This window comes from Rhopalosiphum maidis, chromosome 2 (genome assembly GCF_003676215.2).
Source record: "Rhopalosiphum maidis isolate BTI-1 chromosome 2, ASM367621v3, whole genome shotgun sequence".
NCBI classification, from domain to species: Eukaryota; Metazoa; Arthropoda; class Insecta; order Hemiptera; family Aphididae; genus Rhopalosiphum; species Rhopalosiphum maidis.
In genome coordinates, this window is record NC_040878.1 from 90,074,940 (window position 1) to 90,100,538 (window position 25,599).

The 25,599-nt window shown below is 26.0% G+C and overlaps 3 protein-coding genes across 5 annotated transcripts; 2 read left to right on the plus strand and 1 right to left on the minus strand.

The window, feature by feature from the left end:
- Positions 1-1,494: 1,494 nt before the first annotated feature.
- LOC113551286 (cryptochrome-1-like) lies at positions 1,495-7,908 on the plus strand. Of its 2 annotated transcripts, XM_026953446.1 has the most exons (10): positions 1,495-1,752; positions 3,314-3,537; positions 3,615-3,723; positions 3,972-4,114; positions 4,403-4,587; positions 5,401-5,633; positions 6,509-6,676; positions 6,774-6,914; positions 7,046-7,197; positions 7,635-7,908. In XM_026953446.1, the coding sequence occupies exons 2-10, from the start codon at positions 3,365-3,367 to the stop codon at positions 7,879-7,881; spliced, it is 1,551 nt and encodes a 516-aa protein (XP_026809247.1). In that variant the 5' UTR covers positions 1,495-1,752; positions 3,314-3,364; the 3' UTR covers positions 7,882-7,908. The 2 variants fall into 2 exon arrangements, with proteins under 2 accessions (XP_026809247.1, XP_026809248.1); XM_026953447.1 differs by lacking the exon at positions 7,635-7,908 and having other exon boundaries at positions 6,990-7,189.
- Positions 7,909-13,332: 5,424 nt separating this feature from the next.
- On the plus strand, positions 13,333-13,671 carry LOC113550995 (ubiquitin-like). Its single transcript, XM_026952979.1, has one exon. The coding sequence runs from the start codon at positions 13,333-13,335 to the stop codon at positions 13,567-13,569; it is 237 nt and encodes a 78-aa protein (XP_026808780.1). The 3' UTR covers positions 13,570-13,671.
- A 2,345-nt stretch (positions 13,672-16,016) lies between these two features.
- Positions 16,017-25,362, minus strand: LOC113552771 (organic cation/carnitine transporter 7-like). 2 transcript variants are annotated; one of them, XM_026955690.1, is made up of 14 exons: positions 25,150-25,362; positions 24,853-24,977; positions 24,440-24,534; positions 21,735-21,803; positions 20,014-20,175; positions 19,708-19,870; positions 19,172-19,293; positions 18,852-19,096; positions 18,585-18,757; positions 18,118-18,247; positions 17,910-18,030; positions 17,463-17,619; positions 16,173-16,300; positions 16,017-16,087 (listed from the first exon to the last, which is right to left on the minus strand). In XM_026955690.1, exons 2-14 carry the CDS (start codon positions 24,867-24,869, stop codon positions 16,017-16,019), a joined length of 1,653 nt encoding a protein of 550 aa, XP_026811491.1. In that variant the 5' UTR covers positions 24,870-24,977; positions 25,150-25,362. The 2 variants fall into 2 exon arrangements, with proteins under 2 accessions (XP_026811491.1, XP_026811490.1); XM_026955689.1 differs by having other exon boundaries at positions 24,853-25,021.
- Between the last annotated feature and the right edge of the window lie 237 nt (positions 25,363-25,599).

Below are 25,599 nucleotides of genomic sequence, written 5' to 3' on the forward strand. Positions count from 1 at the left end.
GGAATTTCCATGTTTCCCAATTTTCATTACCTGTCAGTTTATTTATTTTTATAGATTCGTTTTCCATAATAACGAATTATCTGTACACTGTCTGTACACTATAAATGTAATAATAACAAACACAGTTTCTGCGCTTCACACGATCGATGCACTAACACTGCACTGCACTATACTTCACGAATTATTATTGCTGTACACTGTCTGTACACAAACACGCGATTTGTAAATCAATAATTATAGTATCAAACATACATGACTCTATTATAATTACCGTACTACTGGGCCCATAACCTGTTAAAGTACACCAGATATACAGAAGCTAAAGGTAAATAATAATAAGATCGGATATATGTAATAATATAATAATATGTATAATTGAAACGAATAACTATAGTGCTCCGAGGCGTAATATAAAACAACGACTGATTGTCCTACAGACTACTACATAGAGAGAATATGCTAGTTATACAAAAATGCCTATTCAGCGTCTGCCGAACTACAGTGTGAATAATTTTACTTATAATCTACATACTATAGGGTGTGTTGTTTACATTCAACATTATTGTATGGTTAAAATTTCAAGTATCTACGGTTTTTCGTATTGGAATTACACAGAAAAAAAATAAATCAAAAACTGGATTTGTTTAAAAACCCTTGTTTTTTTTTATTATTTTTTAAAACATTGGGAATTTTTAATTTTGACTTGTTTAAATTATAAAATAGATGCAATTTTTTTTATCATAAACCACCCTCAAAATTGAATATCAAAGCTTTTTGTCAACCACTCTCGTATGTACAGACAAAAAAATACACACATCATTGTAAAATCAATGCATTGCTTCGCTCAAAATCTCAAATAAAAGGTGATAATAACATGTTCGGCTAATCTTCGATTGTTATGTTATTCGAAAATTATAAAGGAAAACGTAATAGATATGTATTAGGTATTCAAATATATTTCTTCCCAGCAATATGTCGATAGGTATTAGATATACATTAGCGTAAACGATATGTGATTTTGGGTCATTCGCCCATATGAAAACCACTCATACCTACAAATAATCGTACCAAACAATAATACAGAAATATTAAAATGTATACGACGGGACTCTAGTACCCCACGAATGTACGTGACGTCGTTGACACAGTGTATGATAGTAAATAGTAATATATATATATATATTATATCTACCTACATGACGTATATAATATATTATTATTATTGAACCACGCCGCCGACAACGTGACCAGCCGCGACACGCCACTGTGCAACGTGACTAGCTCGAATCCGAATAAATGAAATATTATACTTATTTTAACGAGTGACAATAACCATAATATTACTATGTACCTAGGCATATAAAACGTATTCTATTGGAAAAATGATCAACGATACAGTTAGTCGGTCGCCGCGCGCGCTTCTCAATGATCGCCGTCGGACGTGGTTTATACGATTATAACATTAGTTAAGTACTTTACAATATTAAATTTATATTCGTGCGAACGGTTCGTGTTTTTTTTTAATAATATTTTTATAAAATCTGATAAAATACGTTGTTACGTTTTTCTCGACGTGTCTGCCACAATAAGTGCTAGGTACACATTTAAAAAAATATAATTTGTGATGAAAAATCGTGTGTTAGCGGTATCAAGTCAGTTTTGACCTCGACGATAACGTTCAGATTGGGTTTAATCGGTGTAAATGTGCTCTGGGGAAAAAAAAAACTATGCAATTTCAGAATCGACGGATACGTAAGTTGAGTAGGTTATCGGTAGGCAGTTAGTGAATAGGCACCTACATCAGACGTGTTTTGCAGGGTAGGTATCAAACTTATAACTTAATTTTTTAATTTGCTATTTACCTAATAAAGATACGATTGTCGATAGGGTATTTTTGCCTTTTCGGTATTTAAAATTCACTCCACGCGTTTGGGCATTCGATAAAATAATATCACAGTTAAGGGTATCAAAACAAAAAAGAATAAGTTTTGTTAAGAAGTATATGAGACATATACACACATTGTATTATGTTATATAAGTACTAATAATATTTGTGATTATTCCAATACGTGAAAAATGTATTACGTCAAATTCGTATGGGTAATAATTAAAATAATAATATAAAATATTTTAATTATTAAAAAAATGTTTGGAAATTACAGATACAGTATATTATTACCATTTATTATAAGATATACTTACTAAAATTATTAACAAATGTCAAGCAAGTTTTAAAGCTCCACAAAAAAAGTTCATGGAAGGATAACTTTCACATCTCCTTTGTTTACGCCCCTTTACAGTACTCATATATATATATTATAATTTTGTGTTCAAACGTGTTGTAAATCTAAAGAGTTAGCATAGTAGATGGTAGCAATGATAGTAATATTAGTAGTAGTATAATGATACGCTTTACTCAACTATATACTCGTATACCAATAATTATTAAAAACTAATGTGAAAAATAATAATGTTATTACTGTAATATAATATTTAAAACAATTAATATTCGTTTTAACAAAATAACTAAACTTAATTTTTATTAAAGTTTACTAAAAATTCTACATTTATATTATTGTTGTATTTACTTAAATCTTAAATGTATCTAATAATGCAGTTAAAATGACCAAATATCGAAATAACGATTACAGCTTTCAATGTAATATTTCAGATACATAGGCAAGTCTACTTTTAAGTAGGTTCGATTAAAAATTAATATAATTTCCCAAGAATGAAGGAATTATAAACTAAAAATCTAAATAAATTGTACATAGTTGTATTAATAGTGTAGGTAAGGGTTAGTAGTTTAAAAGTGTATACAATTTTTTAATAATAAATAACCTTAAAAATATAATTTATATAAGAATGAAGACTATTATTAACATTCAAAGATAAAGAGAAGTCAATTTAGTTAGAATTATAGTTCAAATTAAAATTATCTGATTAAAAATGATTTTATCCAATTTTAAAACTATTATAAATATTTAAACAATGTTTTTGTGTGACTTATTTTACTTTCACATAAATAATTTATAATACTACTCAAAGTGTCATTATTAATAACAAAACATAATTCACTCGTTTCTTTCAATGGTTAAAACTATTTTTTTTTCATTCTAAATATTATATAAATAAAATTAGTGCTTACACGTTCAACATAAATTTTAAAAAAACTCATAAAATTATTTTTAATCGGTTCTTATAAAAGAAAGCACCAATAAAAAAAAAAAAATACTGGTCGAGTTTTCATTCAATTATTATGTTTGTTATGTTTAAATATATTTGTATCAACAATATTATTTAAATTTACTAGAGAGTACTTTTTGTACAAGTCTAACGTTCAACAAAGTTCGTATTATCAACCATGGATTTTAAGGTGCAAAATAAACATACCGTTCACTGGTTTCGTAAAGGGTTGAGATTGCATGATAACCCTAGTTTACGAGAGGGGCTGATCAATGCTAAAACATTTCGATGCATTTTCATACTTGATCCGTGGTTCGCTGGTGCGTCAAATGTGGGCGTCAATAAATGGAGGTTAGAATCACAAATATGATTATCATAGTCAAACATAAGAATATGTGTGAAATAATCTTTTGATATTTGTGTTTTAGATTTCTCTTGCAGTGCCTGGTAGATTTGGATAACAGCCTGAAAAAACTAAATTCTAGACTTTTTGTAATCAAGGGGCAGCCAGCCGAGGCATTACCTAAACTGTTTAGAGTACGTTTTCATTTTATACATGAGCTCAAACCTTGTCTTTAACTATACCGATATTTGGGCATTATTTAATTTAATAATGAACGATTTTTGATGTGCATGTATAAGTATAAAATATCATTATTGTTGTATGTACTTACAAGGCTATAATATATTTACATGTCCTTAATGACATAAAAAGTATATTACATAATAGATTATAATAATTTACGTACTATGTTGTATAAAAAGTATAGTAAAGTTGTTTTTAGCTATGGGGTACAACAAACTTCACGTTTGAAGAAGATCCTGAGCCGTTTGGTCGAGTGAGAGATCAAAATATAAAAGTTATGTGTAGTGAAATGGGAATTTCTGTCATAACTCGTTGTTCACACACTCTGTACCAATTAGACAAGTAAATATTGAACACTTTAAAATAATCCAATTTTATTTTATTAACTATTGGTTAGCATTAAACAGTTAAATATGTTTTTACTATATGTTTGTTAAAATCAAAAATATCTGCATCGGGTAACTTATATTAAATAAAAAGGTTATTATATTTTGCAAGCGATGTTATCTATATTTTAAAAACAATTAAGTAGGAAATTCATTTACATGGGCACATTTCTTAAATTCATTTTAATTTATTGAATAATTTAGTTATAGAAAATTGTCTTCAACTAATTGGTTTTTGTTCCAGAATAATAAACGTGAATGGCGGAAAAGCTCCATTGACATATCACCTATTTCAAAAATTATTAGAGTGTATTGATCCACCGGAAAGAGCCGTACCTAGCATTGATAAAGAATTTCTCGGTAATGCTTTTACGCCAACCAAATATGACCATGATGAAATATTTGGTGTCCCTACACTCGAAGAACTTGGTAAATATAACTACGGTACTTATAGGTGTCTTTAGGGGCGCACCCAAGATATTTTTTTTTTGGGGGGAGGGGGGCTAAATTCAAATCATTTTTAAATATAAATAGAGGACTCGGAATGACAGGTATAAATATATAATATTATGTTATACCTAATGTTTCAATTTCGTTAGTTGATAATTTTTTTATATAATAATTTAAAGTCAATATACCTAATCAAATTATCAAAATGTTTGGGGTTAGCCATTTTTTTTTTGAGGGGAGGGCTAAAGCCCGTTAGCCACCCCCTTGGGTGTCTTAAATAATTACATTGTATTTATAAATTTTATATCATAATAATATGTTAATATATATTATATTATTATGTACCAAAGTTCTAAAAATAAGATCAGAACATTGCGATAGAAATTGCAGAAAAATTATTACCAAATTTTAACCCCGATTCAATACAAACTTTTATTGACTTCGAGTTATTATGCACAAAAATAATCTTTGTGGTACGTTTTTGTATACGTTTTCGAGTACAGTTTGTATACATATGAAAAGTATGTTATGTTTAAAAACTTAAAAATAATACTAAAGTAGGTATATTCAAAGTGTTATACTATAATAAGTATAATATATTTATGTATATTTTATCAATGATTATATTAAAGTTTACAAATAGTAAAATTAAATAATAGTTTAAGAACAGCGACATAATTAATAATGAAACAACTGATTCGCGGTTACTGATAATCTTTAAAAATATATATATCAACGCGTTTTTCTTGTTGATAGATATTTATATATTTATTTTGAAATATTCATTTACAGGATTTAAAGAGATAAACAATCCAGCACGACAAGTATGGATAGGGGGCGAGACGGAAGCTTTGATAAGGTTACAATGTCATTTAGAACGGAAAGCATTCATTGCATCTTACGGAAAACCAAAAATGACACCACAATCTTTAATAGCTAGTCCCACTGGTCTCGCGCCGTATTTGAAATTCGGATGCTTATCTACTAGATTGTTTTTTTCAGAATTAAATGAACTTTATAAGAAGGTATTTTTATAATATATTATCTAGCTTAACATAGTTGCCCAAATAATATAAACGTAATAATATATTATGTAGGTAAGACAAAATAGTAAAATGGGGCGATTGTAAATGATTAATTAGTACTTAGTAGGTATGATTAAACCTATAAAACCTCACAAAAATCAGAAGAAATTAAATATTATTGTACCTAAGTAAATTAGTTTATTTTTTGCTGAAATACCTATGTTATTTTGGTTTTTTTATTTTATTTAAAATGTATAATCAACCGATGTATTATAATCAAATGTAAATGTTCTCATATTATTCGATTGAACAATAAAATAACAATTGTTTCTGCGAGAACATGTGTATATCTATGTGTATATACACAATAAAAATTATCATACAAAACATACCTATTTAAAAATTATTTTGGATAAGTCACATTTTTGATGGCAGTAAAGTAGGTATCTGAAAATCTGAAATTAAACAAAAGAAATTGTAATTCAGATCCCAAAAAACATAATAGTATAATGTAACGTAATAAGTACGGGTTTATAAATTAACCATATAAACATTAATAGAGAACATCGCATACTTATCATCCTAACTCACAAGTACAATTAATGATAAAACTATACTAAAATAATATACTAATAAAGTCAAAAGTATAGATACATTTTTGGAATACTGTATACTAAACCAATTCCGTAATGTCTTCTGGGTAATGCTAACTTTTGTGTCATTGACTAGTGTTTGATAATATAATGATACCAAACTACTATATTTTGTATAAAATATGTCGTTTACAATTGCTCCGGATTATAACTATTCCAATTCACACCGTCATATTTAATGCCTAGTTTAAAATCTAATATATATATATTATACATATATAGATTCGAAAATCACAACCGCCTCTTTCGCTGCACGGACAACTATTGTGGCGAGATTTTTTTTACTGTGCGTCCACCAACAATCCAAACTTCGATCGAATGGTCGGAAATCCGATTTGCGTTCAAATACCGTGGGATAAAAATCCTCGGGCTCTGTCCAAGTGGGCGAACGTAAATAATATTCACGCGTATTTCTATATAAGCGAACATATTGTGGTTCGTGACGATTGATGTACAGTATAATACAGTAATTGAATTAATTTTATAGGGACAAACTGGTTACCCGTGGATCGATGCGATCATGATACAGCTAAGACAAGAAGGATGGATCCACTGCATAGCGAGACACGCAGTCGCATGCTTTCTCACTCGGGGTGACCTATGGCTATCTTGGGAAGAAGGAATGAAGGTATACAAGGGAAATGAACCCCTCTGTTCATTTAATAAATGACACAATATTATATGAACTTCAATATTATTCTAGTTTTATCACGATTTATGTACGTTATAAATAATACGAAAAAGACTGAAAATCCTTAGGTGTTCGATGAACTATTGTTGGACGCCGATTGGTCAGTAAACGCTGGTTATTGGATGTGGTATTCGTGCTCCTCGTTTTACCAAGAGTTCATTCACTGCTATTGTCCAGTTGGGTTCGGTCGAAAAGTAGATCCGAATGGTGATTATATAAGGTAAAATACATATATTTATTCATAAGTAAAAGTAACACATTATTAATTATAATACGATATGTTCCAAAATTTATAATCGACAGTAAAAGCTTTATTTTGATCAAAAAATTGTTGGAAATATCTATAATATACGATACGAGTAGTTAGTTCTTACTTATTAATTATTATACATTTATACTCAGTATAATATTAGTATAATAAATATATAATTATAATACATAGCTATTTTAACTTTATTATACTGATAATTTTACCTGTTTGATGTATCTTATCGTAAAGATCGACTTATGAATGATATAATTGTATTCTGTAGTATTACTATTATTAGAAACGTTATTGTTAAAAAAAAAAAATTGACTTTATCTATACTCTATAGCCCTATAGGGTCGTAGTGTGAATTCAACGATTTAATTTTTAAAAAACATTTATTTTTATAGAAGATACATTCCAGCATTGAATAATATGCCTAATCAATATATCCATGAGCCATGGTTAGCTCCCGAGTCCATTCAATTTACTGCGAATTGTATAATTGGCATTGATTACCCATTACCAATTGTAAATCATGTTAATGCTTCTAAAATCAATCTCGAGCGAATGAAACTGGCGTATCAGCAGCTGTCTAACTGTCAGCCACAGTTAGAAAATGGTAAATTAATTCTAATCTCTTCGTTAAGAAGATAAATTAAACATTGCACACATACAGTATAAAAATAATTAGTCATAATATTTTATTGAAAATGTCAAATTATTTAAGTAATTAATAACATGAATGTATTAATTGTACAATACTTGTATAAAAATATTTATTTTAAGAATTCTATAGGTATTGACGTATTATAATGACAAGATAGACAATATACTTATTTTTTTTTTATAATTAAGTATTAAAAGTTATTAAATACTACAAAAACCCGTAGGGCTGTAGATGCAATTTCTGTGCGTTGGAACAATCATATTAAAGCTAGCTGTTAGGAATCTATTATATAACATTTCTAAAATTTTTGTTAATTTGAATTTTATCATTATAGGTACATTTTTGTTAATATAATAATATATAACCATATAGGTATGGTACATAGTATAGACTATAGATAATACTGATAATAGGTACCTCAGGTACCTCTGAGATATTATTTTACTCTAAATTTAATAAAAAGCTTGTGTTTTATATTCATTCATAATCATTTTTAAGCATACCTATTGTATAGTTTTCTTTTATACATTTTGTATTTTAAACATTAAATATGATAATAATTATATGTTTACAACAACTTAAATTAATATTTAATCGTTTAGTACCATCTTATATGGATATTAATGCTTTTTATTAGTATTATAATCCTATATAGAAGTAGGTAGGTATATTTTAAATTGTAATATTTTTTTTTAATGACTGAATCCTTACAACATTATACTGTTATTATATAATACTACAATATACATGTTAGGTATATAATATATTACAGAATTTATAAATATATAATATTGTAATTTATAATATATAACTTATTCCGGCGTTTGTTTATTCACATTTTACACCTATAATATAAATCATTAAATTTTATTCCAAATCAAACATCGGGTATAATATATTTATTAGAACATGTTATAAAACGTGTAAATAGCAAAATAAATTATAAAATTAATATCTATGTTGATACATATTATAAGGTAATATGAAAACTAATTATAAATCGAAACTTTTTTTGTTTTTGAAATTCTTACATTATTGAATAATAATATTACAATTATTTGTATTTATAAACTATAATAGGTAGTATAATATATAAAGTTAACAAAGTTATTATTACCCTATATTTTTAACTATAATTTATAAATACGCCTTTACACAACCAAGAACATGTTAAAGGATTTTATATCTAATATAATAATACTTTTTAAATGTTATCATTATTATTTTTATTCTGATCATAAAAATATATATAAATGTAAAATATTATTTAGTATTGTAAGACGTTTTAATTGCCGGGTGTATTACTATTACCTATATTATGACATAAAGAACTTGGTATAACAATTGTAAAATTTTTATCTTATAAATTATTATTATTTCCTAAAATATTTTAACACTTTATTCTTTATAAAAATTAAAATGTGTGTAACGAACCTTATCTTTAACTTTCAGTTTTCACATATAGTTTAATAAAAGCAGATTGAAAAAAAAATCATCATATACAGGGAGAAATTGTAAGTAAATAATAATTATAAGTACTTTAAAAATTTTTAAATTGCCTCTATCTTTTTTTAATTTTGCAAAATCTCATATGGGGTTATTTTTTCCGTGGTTATTTTTCACGATACCATACGAAACACATGCGACCATCAATCATGTACGCCAGGGCCACTGCCATTGGTGTGTTCAGTGTTGTACAAGTGTACAACTATAAGTTGTGTAGACATTCGATCAAAGTCGTTTAAGTTTCCTTTGTCTCTAGTGTCTAGATGGATTTTTGCTTGTATTATTTCGATTGACGATCGTTGTCTACTCAGTATAGTATATTAGTTTATATAATATAATGTATGCGTTAACCCAGGTTTGTTAATTTGTTATGTATTTTAGGTACTTAGGGTTTTTATATTCACATTGGATGTACTTATCATAAAAACAGTTAATGTATATAAATGCTAAGTGACATAGTGACACAGACATTTTTATTTTTACATTTGAACTGCAATTTATCCATCGTATTTTAAAAATACCATTTACTTATGTAGTAATGTAAAGTAGGTAGTTAAGCTTAAAGTAAATTTAGTCTATTTCGGATATTTTAATAATTAACTTTATAACTACTTATTGGCTTCTTGGTCGATACCGTATTTACTATTTATGTGTATTTTAATCTAGATGATTTTCATTAATAAGGTATTAATACAAATAACAATTTAAATACCTAATTTAATGTTATGGTATACTACCAAACAACAGCAAAAAAAAAAAAAATCAAAATATCATGTTTCAATTTTTCATTGTATAATTTAAAATTGAAAATGAATATTATTTGTAGTAAATTATTTTTTAACGGTGGTGTTATCTGATGGCAGAATAAACCTGTATGTACCTAATACATAGAATAATATAGAGACGGCATAATATAATCTGGTAGAAGCACAAATTGCCTCCCAACAGTATGACCACTTTTAAAATCATAACTTATTGCATCGTAGTAAATGCATTCCAAGATGGTTAGATACTCGTACATTATTGTATCATATGAATTTATTTAAGTAAGTAATGTTCATTCAATGGCAATAGTCAATTCATTTATAATAGATTGATTTAAAAATAATTTTAGTATTTTGATTGAAATCGTTTTTATTCCTAAGCACGAATTAAGATATGCTTATGATGCCTGGAAAATTCACCACTGCTATTAATGGTGAATATTTTAAACATAAATAAATACATCAGTTGTTTATCCTTTCAAATTTTATTTTTCTGTTTATTACTAACAACATAACATATTCAAAATAACAAAAAATGTTAAACAATTTAGAATTAGGTATACTAGGCACTTATTAAATACAAATAAAATGTATAATTTAAAATATATAATATGTAATGTAAATAACTAAATCGTTGACCCTTAAAATGTGTCAGTTTGTTATACCACATTCGAAGCAATGGGGTTTCATTATGACTTTTTAAATTAAATTTAATTTTGAGATTTATATATGTTATAGTAATAGATTTAATTAATAGTACAACATGGTCAGATAATGGACTATTGCTTTCAGTACCATGATATTTAAGTGATTCAAATATACTGGAGTTATTTATAAAATGACTAAGAACCTTTGACTGGATAAATTATTTATTAATAGCTTTATTTTGATAATCATAAGATTTTAAAATTTTTTCAGTATGAAAACATATTATGATGACATCATCACTAGGATAGCTCAACCCACCTTTTTATTTTAATGTAATCAAAGAATTTAAGAAATCTTCTTTATTTACAGAGCATGAAGCTGCTAAGCATGGTTCACATCTAAGAACAGAAGTTAATTTGTGTACAACATACCCAGCAATAATAATAATGTATATTATGGCCATATTGCAACACATTTACCTCTGTACTATAAGTTATATCATTAAAATGATCACACTGCTGGGAGGCAATTTGTGCTTCAGTTCTTTTACACAGTCTTGATAGAGAACGGCGTCTCTATATTACTCTATGACCTAATACAATATTTTGTTGAACACGGTTGCCTATTGTGTTTTGTGTTATTTATCTCCATAATAGAAATTCAGAAAGTCAAACATATTGACTTATCAGTTTCAGTGTCTTTTGTTCCTCGTTTTTTATTAACTTTCAATCACTCGGTACCAGGGTCGGACTGGCCCGGACCGCAGGTCCACAATTGCGGACTGGGCCCCTGGCTAGTTGAGCCCACAGACTTAATTTTCATATTTTAAATTTAAATATATTGTTATTGTTTTAATAACTGTATTTAAACATTTTTTAAGGTTTCTTATTAATTTTATATTCATAAAGTAAATTAATATTAGGTCTCGATAAGGTTAAGTAGACAGGTGTTTTTATTATGAATATATATTATGATATTGAAAATAATATAATTTAATGCACTGTTTACCAATTTGAGTCTAGGATTCGTTCGCAACAGATGAACGGCCAAATATTTCATTAACTGATAGGTTTAAAATTGAAACTTTTAATTATATATCTACTTGATATTTGTGCAAATAGCTTAGATAAACGACTTATAAGTAATTCAAAATTACTTAGTGATTGCATTTGCTTAGATCCAAAAAAATTTTTAGTATAACTTAAGGGCCCCTTGATCAGATTGTAGACTGGGCCTTTTGACGCCAGTCCGACCCTGCTCGGTACCCTACATTATGTGATTTGACGTTTCACATTCGTACAGTTTTGCAAAATATATTTATTTTAAATTTTATCATGATATTAATATACCATATATATATATTTAAATAATTACATTATTATATTTTAAATATTACAACAAACAATCTAATTGCATATTAAGTTATATTATTGAAAATAAATCATTATAAAACAAATACCCATTAACAAATGTACAAAATACAACGATATAATTAATTATGTAATATATACATTAAAATGATCTTTAATCATAATAACAATTATAAAATTGTTTTTAATTAACTATGATACATTAGAGACGATAAGACATTTAAAAAAGTAGCATAAACCGCCCTTCCACACAGCTCATCGTGGACAGTCTTCCGACGTGCTCTCGTACATGTATCGTTCGTAGCCAACACAGGCTTACGGTATCCAAAAGGTCATACTTGGTTTATATGCCGTTCAAATTGTCTCTACGCCATTGTCACTGACTTTGACTAAAAAGAAAGTACATTTATTCTCAAGTATATGATTTATATTTTCCTCTATACATTCCTGAAGCTTTGATTTCTTTCATCTTCGGTTCATCGCAAAGCGAATTTAGAGTTATTGTTCGCGACAGGTAAGAAATTATATCATAAAACCATTTTTTTAAATTGGAAAATTAAAAGAGCACGCCAAACTAACGAAAAACGTGTTTCAATAATACAATCACAGAAACTTATTTAAGTAAATTACGAAAAAACTGTGAAATACTCAAATTTTTAAATTGTTATAACTCACAAATTAATAATTTGGCCAAATGTTTTTAAAACATTGAAAAATAAGGATTTTTTTTTTAAAAAAAAAGGGTCTCTGCTAATGGAGAAGTGTTCTTAATTAATTTTATGTGCCTTTTAATTATACAGGTTTTGACTATCATCTAGTCATATTTGCTATCTGCAGTTTGTTGTTCGTATCTACTTACTTATAATGTTGTTAACTTGAAAATATAGTATTAATAATTATAATATTTTCAGTAGGTACCTGTATTATATGTCGTTTCAAAGTGTTATTTTTTCCACTTGAAGTTAATTAAAATTCAAAAAAAGTTCAAATTTTACGTTATTATTTGGATTAAAATTTCAATGCTTAACAAAAATCATAAGAAATAGGTCATATGAATCTTATACAGTTATGCATTATGAGTTTTATTATACCAATATATAATAATATATACTAATATTAAATCTGTAATGATTTCGTTTTCAGTCTCAAGATGGAAATTTTTGTAATAACATTAAATGGCAAAACCATCACTTTAATAGTACAACAGTCAGATACTATTGAAAATGTGAAAATTAAAATTCACGAAAAAGAAGGAATCCCAATAAACTTCCAGCAACTTCTTTTTGGTGGACAACGATTATATGATGATAATCGTACATTATCTGACTATAATATTCAAAAACATTCAACACTACATTTGGTATTCCGTCTCTTGGGTGGAATTTAAATCTTTGTGAAAACATCAGAATCTAATCTGACCAACAGCAATTAAACTTGTCAAAAAACAATAAGAAGGTCATATTAAAGTCAATCCTTTCTTGGCACTACACCTTCGAAGGAGTTTCGAAGGATACAGTGTTTTTTACTATACCTATATTATACAAACATTCACAATTTATTCCAATAATGATATATTAATTGTTATTGTTGTTGTTATGCTAAAACTCACGGAATCGACATTTTATAATTTTAGTTTAATATAGGTAACCACATATTTTTTCTTTTACTTATTGACTTTTTTATATATTATATTCAATGTTGAACAAAAAGTGATAAATTTTAAATTTAAAGTTCACTTGCTACTTTTTACATCACCGTTACATTATATATATTATATTCATATAACTACATTTTTTAGAAAAATAAAAAAATCCATTATTTATTTTCCTAATTTAAAATTTTAATATTAGCTATTTTTAATTCTTTTAATTAGCATTATCTGAAATATATATATATGTGTGTGTTTTTATGCTATTTCACTTGCATTAAAATTTGAATGTAATAATTAATATATTCCTAAAGAATTAATCTTTTAATTTATCATATCGTAGATATATAAGTTTCATAGTAAAATCCAATGATGGTTCATGTTATATTATATGGATATTAGATAATAGTAGTTAGATAAAAACTATTGATGTTGTATTTTTAAAAGAGACACTTCAATATAGTGGCACAATAGGATAGATGAATTCTTACGTAAATAAGATATTTATTACCTCTACAATTTATAGTTGAATAGATAATTTATATAAATCTTCAATGTGTTAATTTCTATATTTCAATATTTTTACTTGTGCATTTGATAAGTATCTACATTCTACTTAAATCAATTTGTACACTTTTTCATGAATACAATTATAGTATTCCAATTTTAGATGAATAATTTTTACGTATTTTTTTCCTATTAATAAGATACTATTTTACAGGATATCTAAACATTATTGAATATAACATTTGAGATTCATAATGAAGAGTGATTAAAAAATTAAAATATAAACATTTTTTTTTTTAAAGTAAATAAATAATCAAAAATTTTTCTCTATATATTTATATATGTACGGTAAAAGCTAGTACTAGTAAAACCTAGGATATACAAAATATTTTGATCTAACCACGAATAGTTTTTGTAGCTTACAAACAAGATTTGATAAATCTTAGGATAAACAACCAACGTTGGTGAAAGTCAAAATTTTTTTTACTAATTATATGATATTTTTCCCCTTGCTTTGTAATCGTAAAAAACTGGATATGAATGACATTTTAGTTGATATAAAAAATAAATTGGTAATGATTTTACGTCAACTAAAAATAACCACAATGTGGACATGAAACTTTTATGTAGTATACGGTCTACCGCAATTAAATAAATAAAAATAAAAAATTATGTAAAAATATAGTTTGTAATATATAATTTTACCAAAAAATATAATAATAATTTAAAAATTAATACTAATAAAAATTAGTAAAATATAGTAATGATGAGTTATAAATTTCAGGTAATGTTTATAAATTGTTATAAACAATATGGAATATTATGTCGTTTGTTATTCAAAGTTCACACTATTCTAAATATTTAACGTAGGTATACATATAGATCAAAATATATATTATTAGTTTATTTTTTAATGAAATAAGTAAGTAAATTTATTATTTATTTATTCAAAACGTATAATCAATCGACGTATTAGGGTAAAATGTTCTCATATTATTCGATTGAACAATAATACATTAATTTCTAGAAGAATGTGTGTATTTATAGGTATTCTATTCACATAATGTCATAATGTTGATTATCATACAAAACATACCTATTTAAAAATTATTTTGGAAAATGATAATTAATTTGGACTGTTTTGATAACAGTAAATTAGGTAGCTAAAAATAAAAATTTTAGTTATAAATTTAAATTATTGAAAATACAGCACATTATTCATTGTAAATAAATAGGTAATACAGACTACAGAGTTTCTTAAAAACCACATCAATATTTAACTATTATTCAATTTTAGAAATAAAACTAGGTATTACAAATTATAGTAGTTATTTTTATTAAGGAATGTAATTACAATAGACAATTTTTCTATATTAAAAAGTTAAATAAAAATTAACTCAACTAATTAATACCCATCTTTGTTATATTATTCTATATACAATATACATAAAATCATTGTTGTAAAATAAATTGTAATCAAATCAAATTTGAAAATTAAAAACTAAAATAATACATAAACAAGTATAAAAATTAAAAAAATCAGCGTCATCTGATTTCTTAATAATTAATTTTTGTTAAAAGTGTTGCTTTGAATTTTTGCATTCCAAAACAGGAAGGGTGAAATATATATATATATATATATATATATATATATATATATATATATATATATTTATATATTAGGGAGTTGACAGTGTTTTTGGTTTTCCTTTTTTTAACCTCATTAATATAAGTATAACAACCAAGCCCGCTGAAAAATTAAATAAAAATTATTTTTATACATTTGATATGATATTGTCCACAGTTAGAATAAAATATATTATTTGTTTACTTACAAAAATTAAACATCGCCAATGTCATGAATGGCAACTCGCAACTGATCTTATCTAATACAGGTATAATTAAATTTCCGAAAACAACTCCAATTCTACCAAACATAATGACCATGTTTACCGCCATACCTCTAAAAAAAAATATAGCTGATAATTATTAAATATATAATAATATAGATAATAATGTAAATAATATAATAGCTTTGTAAAAACTTTATTATTATAATATAATTATATACATTTTATAAAATCAATATTAATCAGCCTCTATTCTAGTGATCTATTGGCTTTTTTTAAGCAATAGTGTAATGAAGTCTTCATCTATTTACCCAGATCATATAACTGAATATCATATTATTATTTTTTACAGTTTACCAAACACGCATATTAGGACGTATATATTATTATCATATTTATTATATTTATAGAGAGCTGGGAATATTGTGTTTTAACTAACTTCAAATACGGATACATTTATTCCCTAAAAAATTACGATATGACAAAGCTTTAAAAATATGCATTATTTTAATTTTAAATCGTTTCTTATTTTTTTAGTATATTAATTAATTTGGGAAAAATGTTTTTTAGATTTTCTTTTAATAAATTGTGTTTTTAATCTAGTATACTTATATTTATTTACATTAATATTGTACTTATGAGTTATTGTGATTGATTATTAACAATATATTTAGTGGGTTTTTTGTCTTTTTTACAAAAATAGTTTTTATGTAATCAATTTTTTTTTTTAATTATTCTATTAGAAAAAAATCAAATCATTATTATTCATAAGTGATTTTAAAACTAATTTTATTATTTAAATTTTTTTTTGCATACAATTTGAGTAGATACCTATTAGTCTGCAATGTCTAATACTACACCGACATCGTCTCGTGATAAACAAAATTTCTTTGATTATGTTTGATAACATTTATATATATATATATAATACATTAACGGGTGAAGCCATACAACAATTTAAACAAAGAACAATTTAAAATTTGATAACATATATAAGTTTTAACATGATAATAATTCAATAATAATATGTTATAGGTAAGATAGAATAAATAACATTTAAATGCTGGACGTATTAATTTTTTCGTTTATAATGTTTAAGTTTAATAATCTCATGGCGTGTACAAAGAAATTATTACATTATTTGCAAAAATAATTGTTGTAATCATAAAACCGATTATAGTGAACGTAAGTATACTGAACTTAAATACCTACTAGATTGTTTAGTTAATTTTTATTTTACAATGTATGAATTAAATTATTTGGTTTAACGCTTACCTTAGTGTGGTAGGGACAGCCGAAGCCATAATACTAATTACTAGAGTCGTATTGATGTTCATTATGGCTACGTAAATAGCTGAAAAGGTTAAGGTGACAATTCCATTTGTCCACGGAAATATTGAAATACCAAGTCCGCCCATCACTGAAAACATTACTGAAAACCAAATTGATATATTAGTCGAGCCATACATTTATATTTTAATTATTTTATTCATACTTGCCACATGCATTATTAAATAGGAACATAATTTACATGTTATTATAAAGTGATAAATTATAATTATTATTATTGTTAAAAATAACTCCTTGAACATCGATAATTTAGTGATTATAATAATTTATAGGTATAGAATCTTATATAAATTTATTTCTTATGATCTTATTCAATATTTAGATTACATTTATTTTAATCCTGTATAATAATAATATATAATATACACTTACTATATAAGTAATTTTTATCTATGTATTTTGTAATGTATATGGCGACCCAAAACATACTAAAAACTGCTGATCCAACAATCATAGATTTGATGTAGATTTCTGGATCAACTAAAGCAAGTGTCTAAAATATTCAATTTTTTTTTTGTATTTAATAATAAGTTAATAAAAAATAAAACAAATTATGTGTACAGCTGTAGTAGTTACTTACTCCTCTACAATCTGCAGTGTAAGTAACATTAGTTGAAGTCCTGGATTCACATACTGAAAACGAGTGATCACTTTTAGCTGCAATAATTGTTGCGTACATATTCGGCAGTCTTAATCGAAAGGTGTTCAATCTGTGTAGTGTATTTAATCGATACGTTGGTAAGCAATATTTATAAATATAAAAAAATTCATCTAACAACCAAAACTTTAAATTATATTACTATTCCGAGAACTCGGGTCTAAATAAAGTACTAAAATATTTATCGAAAATCAATATAATAATATACATAAATTATAATTGTACCCGCAGAAAAATAATTATTGGGAATGAGAAGAGCTTTTAAAAATGAAAAATCACCTCTGTCTTACTATAAAAGTAATTATACGGATTGTTTGACAAAATAGTATTGATGGTGTTTAATAATTAATTTTATCCAAATTTTTATTAACTAAACATTTCAAACTTACGTTAACATTGTCATGAATAACAACAAGAATGTCAATGATGATGGGGTTAAATACGGTTGCAAAAAAAAAGGTTTTATTTGGATCCACCCTTTTCTTATAAACTTTGAAACAGTTATCGATGGCATAGATTTTAAAGATTGTTCTTCTGGTAATTCTGATCTTAAAACGCTAATCTAAATAATATTTGATTTATATATTTCAGTAATTCGATAAAATTCAAATTAATTTATTAATATTTTTATATTTACATGTATATTGAATACTTACGGGATACGATTCCGGAGGATTGCCTGTATTTTGTGAATATATTTTACGAAATACATTTAGAGCTTCTTTATGGCGACCGACGGCCATTAGGAACTTTGGACTTTCATCCATGGTATAAACTAAAAATGCTGCTAGAAATACCATGACTGAACAAGTCATCAGGAATATTCTCCAGTTATCAATAATTAGATATCCATTAAAATATTGATAATTTATATCCAATGGAATCAAGAAATAAGCCACAACTGTACAAATAATAATTACTTATTATAAAAATATTGTTACAATGAAAAATAATCAAATAAAAAAAAAACACGTACGAGGCTGCAAAACAAAAGCAAAGGACGAAAATCCTCCTGCGTACAATACGATTTTATCTCGATGTTCTTTATCATAGAACTCAGACAAAAAAGTAAATGCGAGAGAATACGGACCACATGTTCTGAAAAAATAATGTGATGCATTTAATCAATAGTTTAGCCAAGATTTCGCTTGAGAGAGACTGATGATTTGTTATACTTATACGGGAAACTTAATTAGGAATCATTATTAATTTAATGGAGTTATCCTCTAAGCTTCTCTATTTACTTCACTACATTTGATTTGATATTATGGTTGAGTGTAGGGATGGGCAAGTGACAACTGCCGTGGCAGCTCACGTACCCTTTTTTTACTCGATCCACAATGTGAGAAAAAAGTCACTCAAAATTCAATGCAGGACGTGATACTTGAAATTTTAAAAATATAAAATTTTTAGAAGTTTGAGTTGCCCATCCCTTCTGGTATAATGTGTGGTGTGTTAAATTCATATACCTCATCTGTTCAAAAGAGTGAATATGAATGAATGTGTACTCACGCGACTCCGCAGAAGAATTTGAGAACGACCAACACCCAAAATCTTTGAACAAGTCCCGATAGAAACTCCATAATTCCACTCAACAGTATGCCATAGAATAACAATTTTTGTCTTCCTAGCGTATCGATGAGAAAACCCCACACAAAAGCACTCGAAACCATACCTGTAAAAAAAAATCACTACAATGTCAACAATACGTAAACAGTATCAGTATAATGAGTATAACTACAAATCATCATCACAACAATGTTTCACATAAATACTGTATATTAAGTAATATTACGGTGCTAATATTTGATAACTGACCTACGTAAACAGCTCCGAACAGCGAGCCTTCTTCCAGAGGTGACAAATCGAAGTAACATCTTACCGCTGGCAATATAAACGACGGTGAAGTGGTACAGAATAACGAAGTCAGCGTTAAAGGTATGTACAAAACGAGCATTCTTTTATTGTAAATACCATAACCTAAAATTCATGTATCGATACAAAACAACAATAATAGTAATTACTTGGCTAGGTACTTTAAAATTATACATATTAAACGGATGGATGTTTCCACCACAGCATTTTTCCGCTAAAAACTAAAAAAGCTACGATTTCCAATTCTGTCAGAGAACGTATTCATTAAAAAAAAATCTTGGTATTGATGAATTTAATTTTTAGTTAATGTACCCATGTAGTAACATAACACGGAATAGTGTTTTCCAATTTATAAATTATCATGAAGACTGTATACATCAGGGGTCGGCCAGTAATTTCTATTGGAGTCCTAAAGATTAAAATAATAAATCAATGAGGTCCAGTGAAAAAAATCTTTTTCAAATCTTTTTACATAATGAAGTAAGTACAATGTGTTGACAGGGTCCAGAGTTTTGCCTTCCGCGGTCCGCAAGTTGCCGACCCCTGGTATACACTACAATTATAATCATTAATCATTGATAACGAAAATAAAAAATGCATCACATCCACCAAAATATTTGTAAAATAGAAAAATAATATTAGGTGAGATTTAGATAATAAGCTTTTTTAGTGCCTAATTCAATTCGTTTAAATTTATGATTATTTATATGTATTTTTTGAAAAACTATAATTTAATTGTATTATTTAACTTTTTTTTATTAGGTAGATATTATTACTTGTACTATAATTTTTATGACATTTTAAAATATTTAAATTTAACGGATGTATGATATTATGCAATTATAAAATGATTAAATTTTTTTTTTATTTTAGTGTATACACACGTTATGATTGTTACGTTTGTACATGGTTTCCAAATAATTTGTTTCAGAACTCGGAAACGTCTTTTACAAAAATACATTTTGGTGAAAATGAAAATCGTATCTTTTTCGTTATTGGCGTAAATCAGGAAACCAGTTTTTTGGCGAAAAGGAGCCATACTCTACTAAATAATTCTGATTTAAGTAATTAGTTCAGTGAGGTGTTTTTTTAAAACTATTTCTTAAGACTAATGTTTATTAGAATTCACGGTTTTGAAATTTTTCAATATAAATATTGAAAAATAATACTTTTACGTTAATGTACTATGGATTTACAAATAGGTTATTGTTTTTCAATAATTTTCCCTATTTTGTTAAGGATCGTTAAGTTAATTTATTAAAAAATATTCATTTGACTATTATCCTTTTACATATTATATAAAGTATAATAACAATTACTTTTATAACATTTCTTATCTTGGTTCACATTAACACTTTGCCCTTCACTAATATTCTTATTTAAATGTTAAACAATTATAATTAATTAACCATTTGTTCGTTTTTAAATATATATAGTAACATACGAAATTCCGAGAAATTAATTATATTAGATTATTAATAAGTAATATCATTAACTATTGTACCATTCAAAAATTTAAAAATGTAATGATATTATCTTCTATAAAGGATCGATAGTAATGGTTGAATAAATTCAAATTAAAAATGTTACTAAAAATTAAAAACATTAATAAACTTAACATTTTTAGTAATCTTCATTAATAAATGATTTAATATAGATCTTACCTGTATGGCTAATGGCTGTTTCGAAATCCGCCGGAGTAGGCTCAATTTTATCGATATCATCTTTTGTTCCTACAACCATTAAAACAGCTTAAATATCAATTTAAATAATATTATTATATGCTTATATTGATAATTGATCATGAAACTAAAATGGTTTTTACTTGGTTTTACTAAGACGAGTATGGTTCTGGAAGAGTCCACACGATGTGTTATATATTATATGTAAACATTTAACTAGTTTGCAAACATAATATCTAGTTAATATTAGGCACACGTCATAGCAAATCAATTATCTTGTAAGAATCTTAGCTTAGTTTTTTGTTTTTGTTGTTCATATAATTAGGTGATTACAGGGTCACGCGTACATAATCATGAAACATTGTTCGGTAATGGTTTGGTAACCTGTCATCGCTATATAATGTCTTGTTATAAACTTGAAATCCAGTTAAGTATGTATTAAATTTTTATTCCTCATTAAATTGTATAATTAAGCAATTTGATAAAATTATAATTTGATGCATGGTACCTATTGCCTTAATCCCAAACAGTTAATTCTTAAATACATCGAATATCATATAATCGTAAATAATGAATTATTGCTATAAAATTTTAGGAATTTTTAGCATTGTTCTACCAATTATTAGCAGATGTTTCAAAATAATAAATTGACGGTACGTTTATTTAAATGCGTGTGGTTAACAAGCCATACATAATATGTACATTTGAAACGCTTTATTTTGTGTAAATATATTTAAATAATAGAGTATATACAAACTGACATGGTTTATGAATAAACATGATAATAAATTATAATTAGCTAAAGTTGGTATAGGTACATATATATTATCCAAAAATCATTTTAATCCCTATTTTTAAATCTACACTTTTTAAATAAGTTTGCATTGTACTTGTGTGTAGCTGTATTTTACCTATACGTCTTAATGCGCACTGTACAGTGTTTATTATAAAAATATTGAATAGAATAATATTAATTTTATTTATTAGTCATAACTACATGCAGAATGCGTCCCCATCACATTATATTTTACCAATACGTACACAAACTACGTTCTAACGTAAAAATATTTTTTTCCTTCCCGTTTTATGCAAATATAGGACTGTCAACAGCAACTTATTATTAAAATTGATACAATATCGTCAGCAAAACTATCCTCAACATCATCTGGTTTCAAAAATGGGAAACTTGCAACTTTCCTTAGAAATAATGGCTATTTAAATTTAATTAATAAAGATGTTTTATAATCTTCTTTAAAGTTGTCATACTTAAATATTATTGGGATATAACTAGTGTACATGTTTATAAAAATATAATTTGCTGTACGGACGCAATTTGTGTTCCCGTTTAATGGATTTTTTATTTCGAGACGTAATTCGTGTGCAGCTAACAAAAAATACCAGTGTCATTACCATTAGTTTAATAGTATAATTATATGAGTAAGTAATTAAAACATAATAATAATACATAGATCGAATCGGTAAACAGTATTTTATTTTACTGCTTGCACATCTATTATTGATTATCGACAATTTTAATTTTATTAAAATACACAAAATTTATGAATATTGATAAAATGCAATAATAAGTTATTTTTTCTATAATAACTTAATACCAATATTGTCTAAAATACTTTGTTAGTAATATAAAATTTTCGAATATTAAGTATATTTATTATATATTATCAATATTTGAATATTAGACGAATAAAATATGCAGCGGGTACTGGGTACCTTTTATAAGAAAAATGAATAATTGCAACACCATTTTAAAATTTAAAAGCAAAATTAAAAAAATTTTCTTAACCGTTTATTCAGAATTAAGCTGGTACCTTAACGCAGTTTTAATGAGATTGAATTTGTTTATTGTTTTGTATGCTATTAATACATATCAAATTCTATAGAAAATCATTTTGAATATGACCAAAAAATTTCAAATGTCTTTTTTCTTTCATGTTCTTTGTATTTGGTCTATTATTGTTTTAAAATATTCCATTTTTCATATATTCTTAAATCTGTGACAATATTATGTACTAAATACTTAATAAATAAATTTATTTCACCAATAATAATTGTCTATACACAATAAAAGTATCAAAATTATTTGAATAATTCAACACAAATATATTCAGCTAATTTAATTTAACAATTATTGATAGTATTCCAGTATATATTGTTATAAAGTTATAAACTATGTGTGGTCTATGTCTTTTTTTCAAAAATGCGATCAACCCACTGAAATTATTAATACTAATTTAAATTTATAAGATAAACTATATTTAGAAGTACATGTTGATCCATTCGTATTCTTTACTCAATATCCTTTTTTGTACAGGTGAAATGACTTAACATTGAATAACAATTTAAGTATTTTAAAATTTTAACACGCCCAATACAATAGTCTACTTAATGACTAAGTTTACTCAAAAAGTCAAAACTTTCTATACAGCAAAGAATTCTGTTTTAAATTAAACTGTTTTTTTTCTTAAATTATATAAGTAGAGGACTACACTACAATTAAAAACGAGATGAAATTTGATAAGTAGAAAATAATTTTCCCATATTTGACTTATGAAATATTCAATTTATATAGAAAAACAATGTCACAAAAGAAAGTATATCATACATTTTTATTATGCCTTAAATCGAAAACAATATTATAATATAATTTAAAAAAAATCATTTCTTACCTTTTTCACATATTTTCTTGTCTCCTTCGCGGAATTCACTACTGTCTTTAATATCATTTTCCAATTGCAAAATCATGATTTGGGTAGTGCCTGGCCTCCCAATACACACATATTATAAACAAATATTTTATTTCCGAGGAATTACAATAAATATTTCAAATACCGACCGTTTTCACTGTTAAGCAAACTGACAATGGTGTAAACAAAATATGTACGTAATTTCTGTACATTTATGAAAACATGACAATATTATATTAATATACATTTATAATACGGGAATATACAACATGTCATTATTATTTGTAGGGAGTGCAGATATGAATTTCATAATATCATAATTTTTTAATTTTTAACTTTACAACGCATGCCATTCGGTCGGTACTTATTGTATAAGACAAAAATAAATTACCTACTTGTTTTCGTAAGACATGTTTTACACGACCTAAATCACTATAGGTATAGAATAGTCATAATAATCACGTGGAAATGCATGAAGTCTAAAACGAAAAGTCGTTGATCCATTCATCGGTGGTCACGACTATAATATTACAGAAGTGTATTATCATCGCTGCTCTTTGCAATCTGTTGATATTATAGTAACATAACGAGCCAACCGTTTAACCGAACAATAAATAATTATAGAATCATAATCACTCGTATACTATTACGTGTCATGTGACAATATATAAATAACAAACGATAGACGATACCTAAATATTATCAATTAGACCGTCCAATGACTTAACTTCCAGTTATCGGATCTATATTATGTAATTATAATTAATATTAGATATATAAAAACAGCTTTAAAAAAAATTTGACACGAAACACTTTTATTCAAAACTGATATATTATATAGTATTATTGTTTATTTAAATAAATTCACATCAGTTTTAAACACAACAAAGTAAACATATATAAGCGCAACACCTCAAGCAGCGTCTTCCTTTAAACTGAAAAAATTGCAAACATATAAAGTATATTAAATAACTATTGAGTGATTAGTTATAATGACACCGCCATCCCCCGCCAACGTATAACGTATAATTTACAAAATACTTTACTACGTCGTATAATTAAAATTATCGTTCTAATTATTAGGTATAATTTGCAGTCTTTATTCATTGATACGACTTTAACTTTAATTTAAAAAATAAATA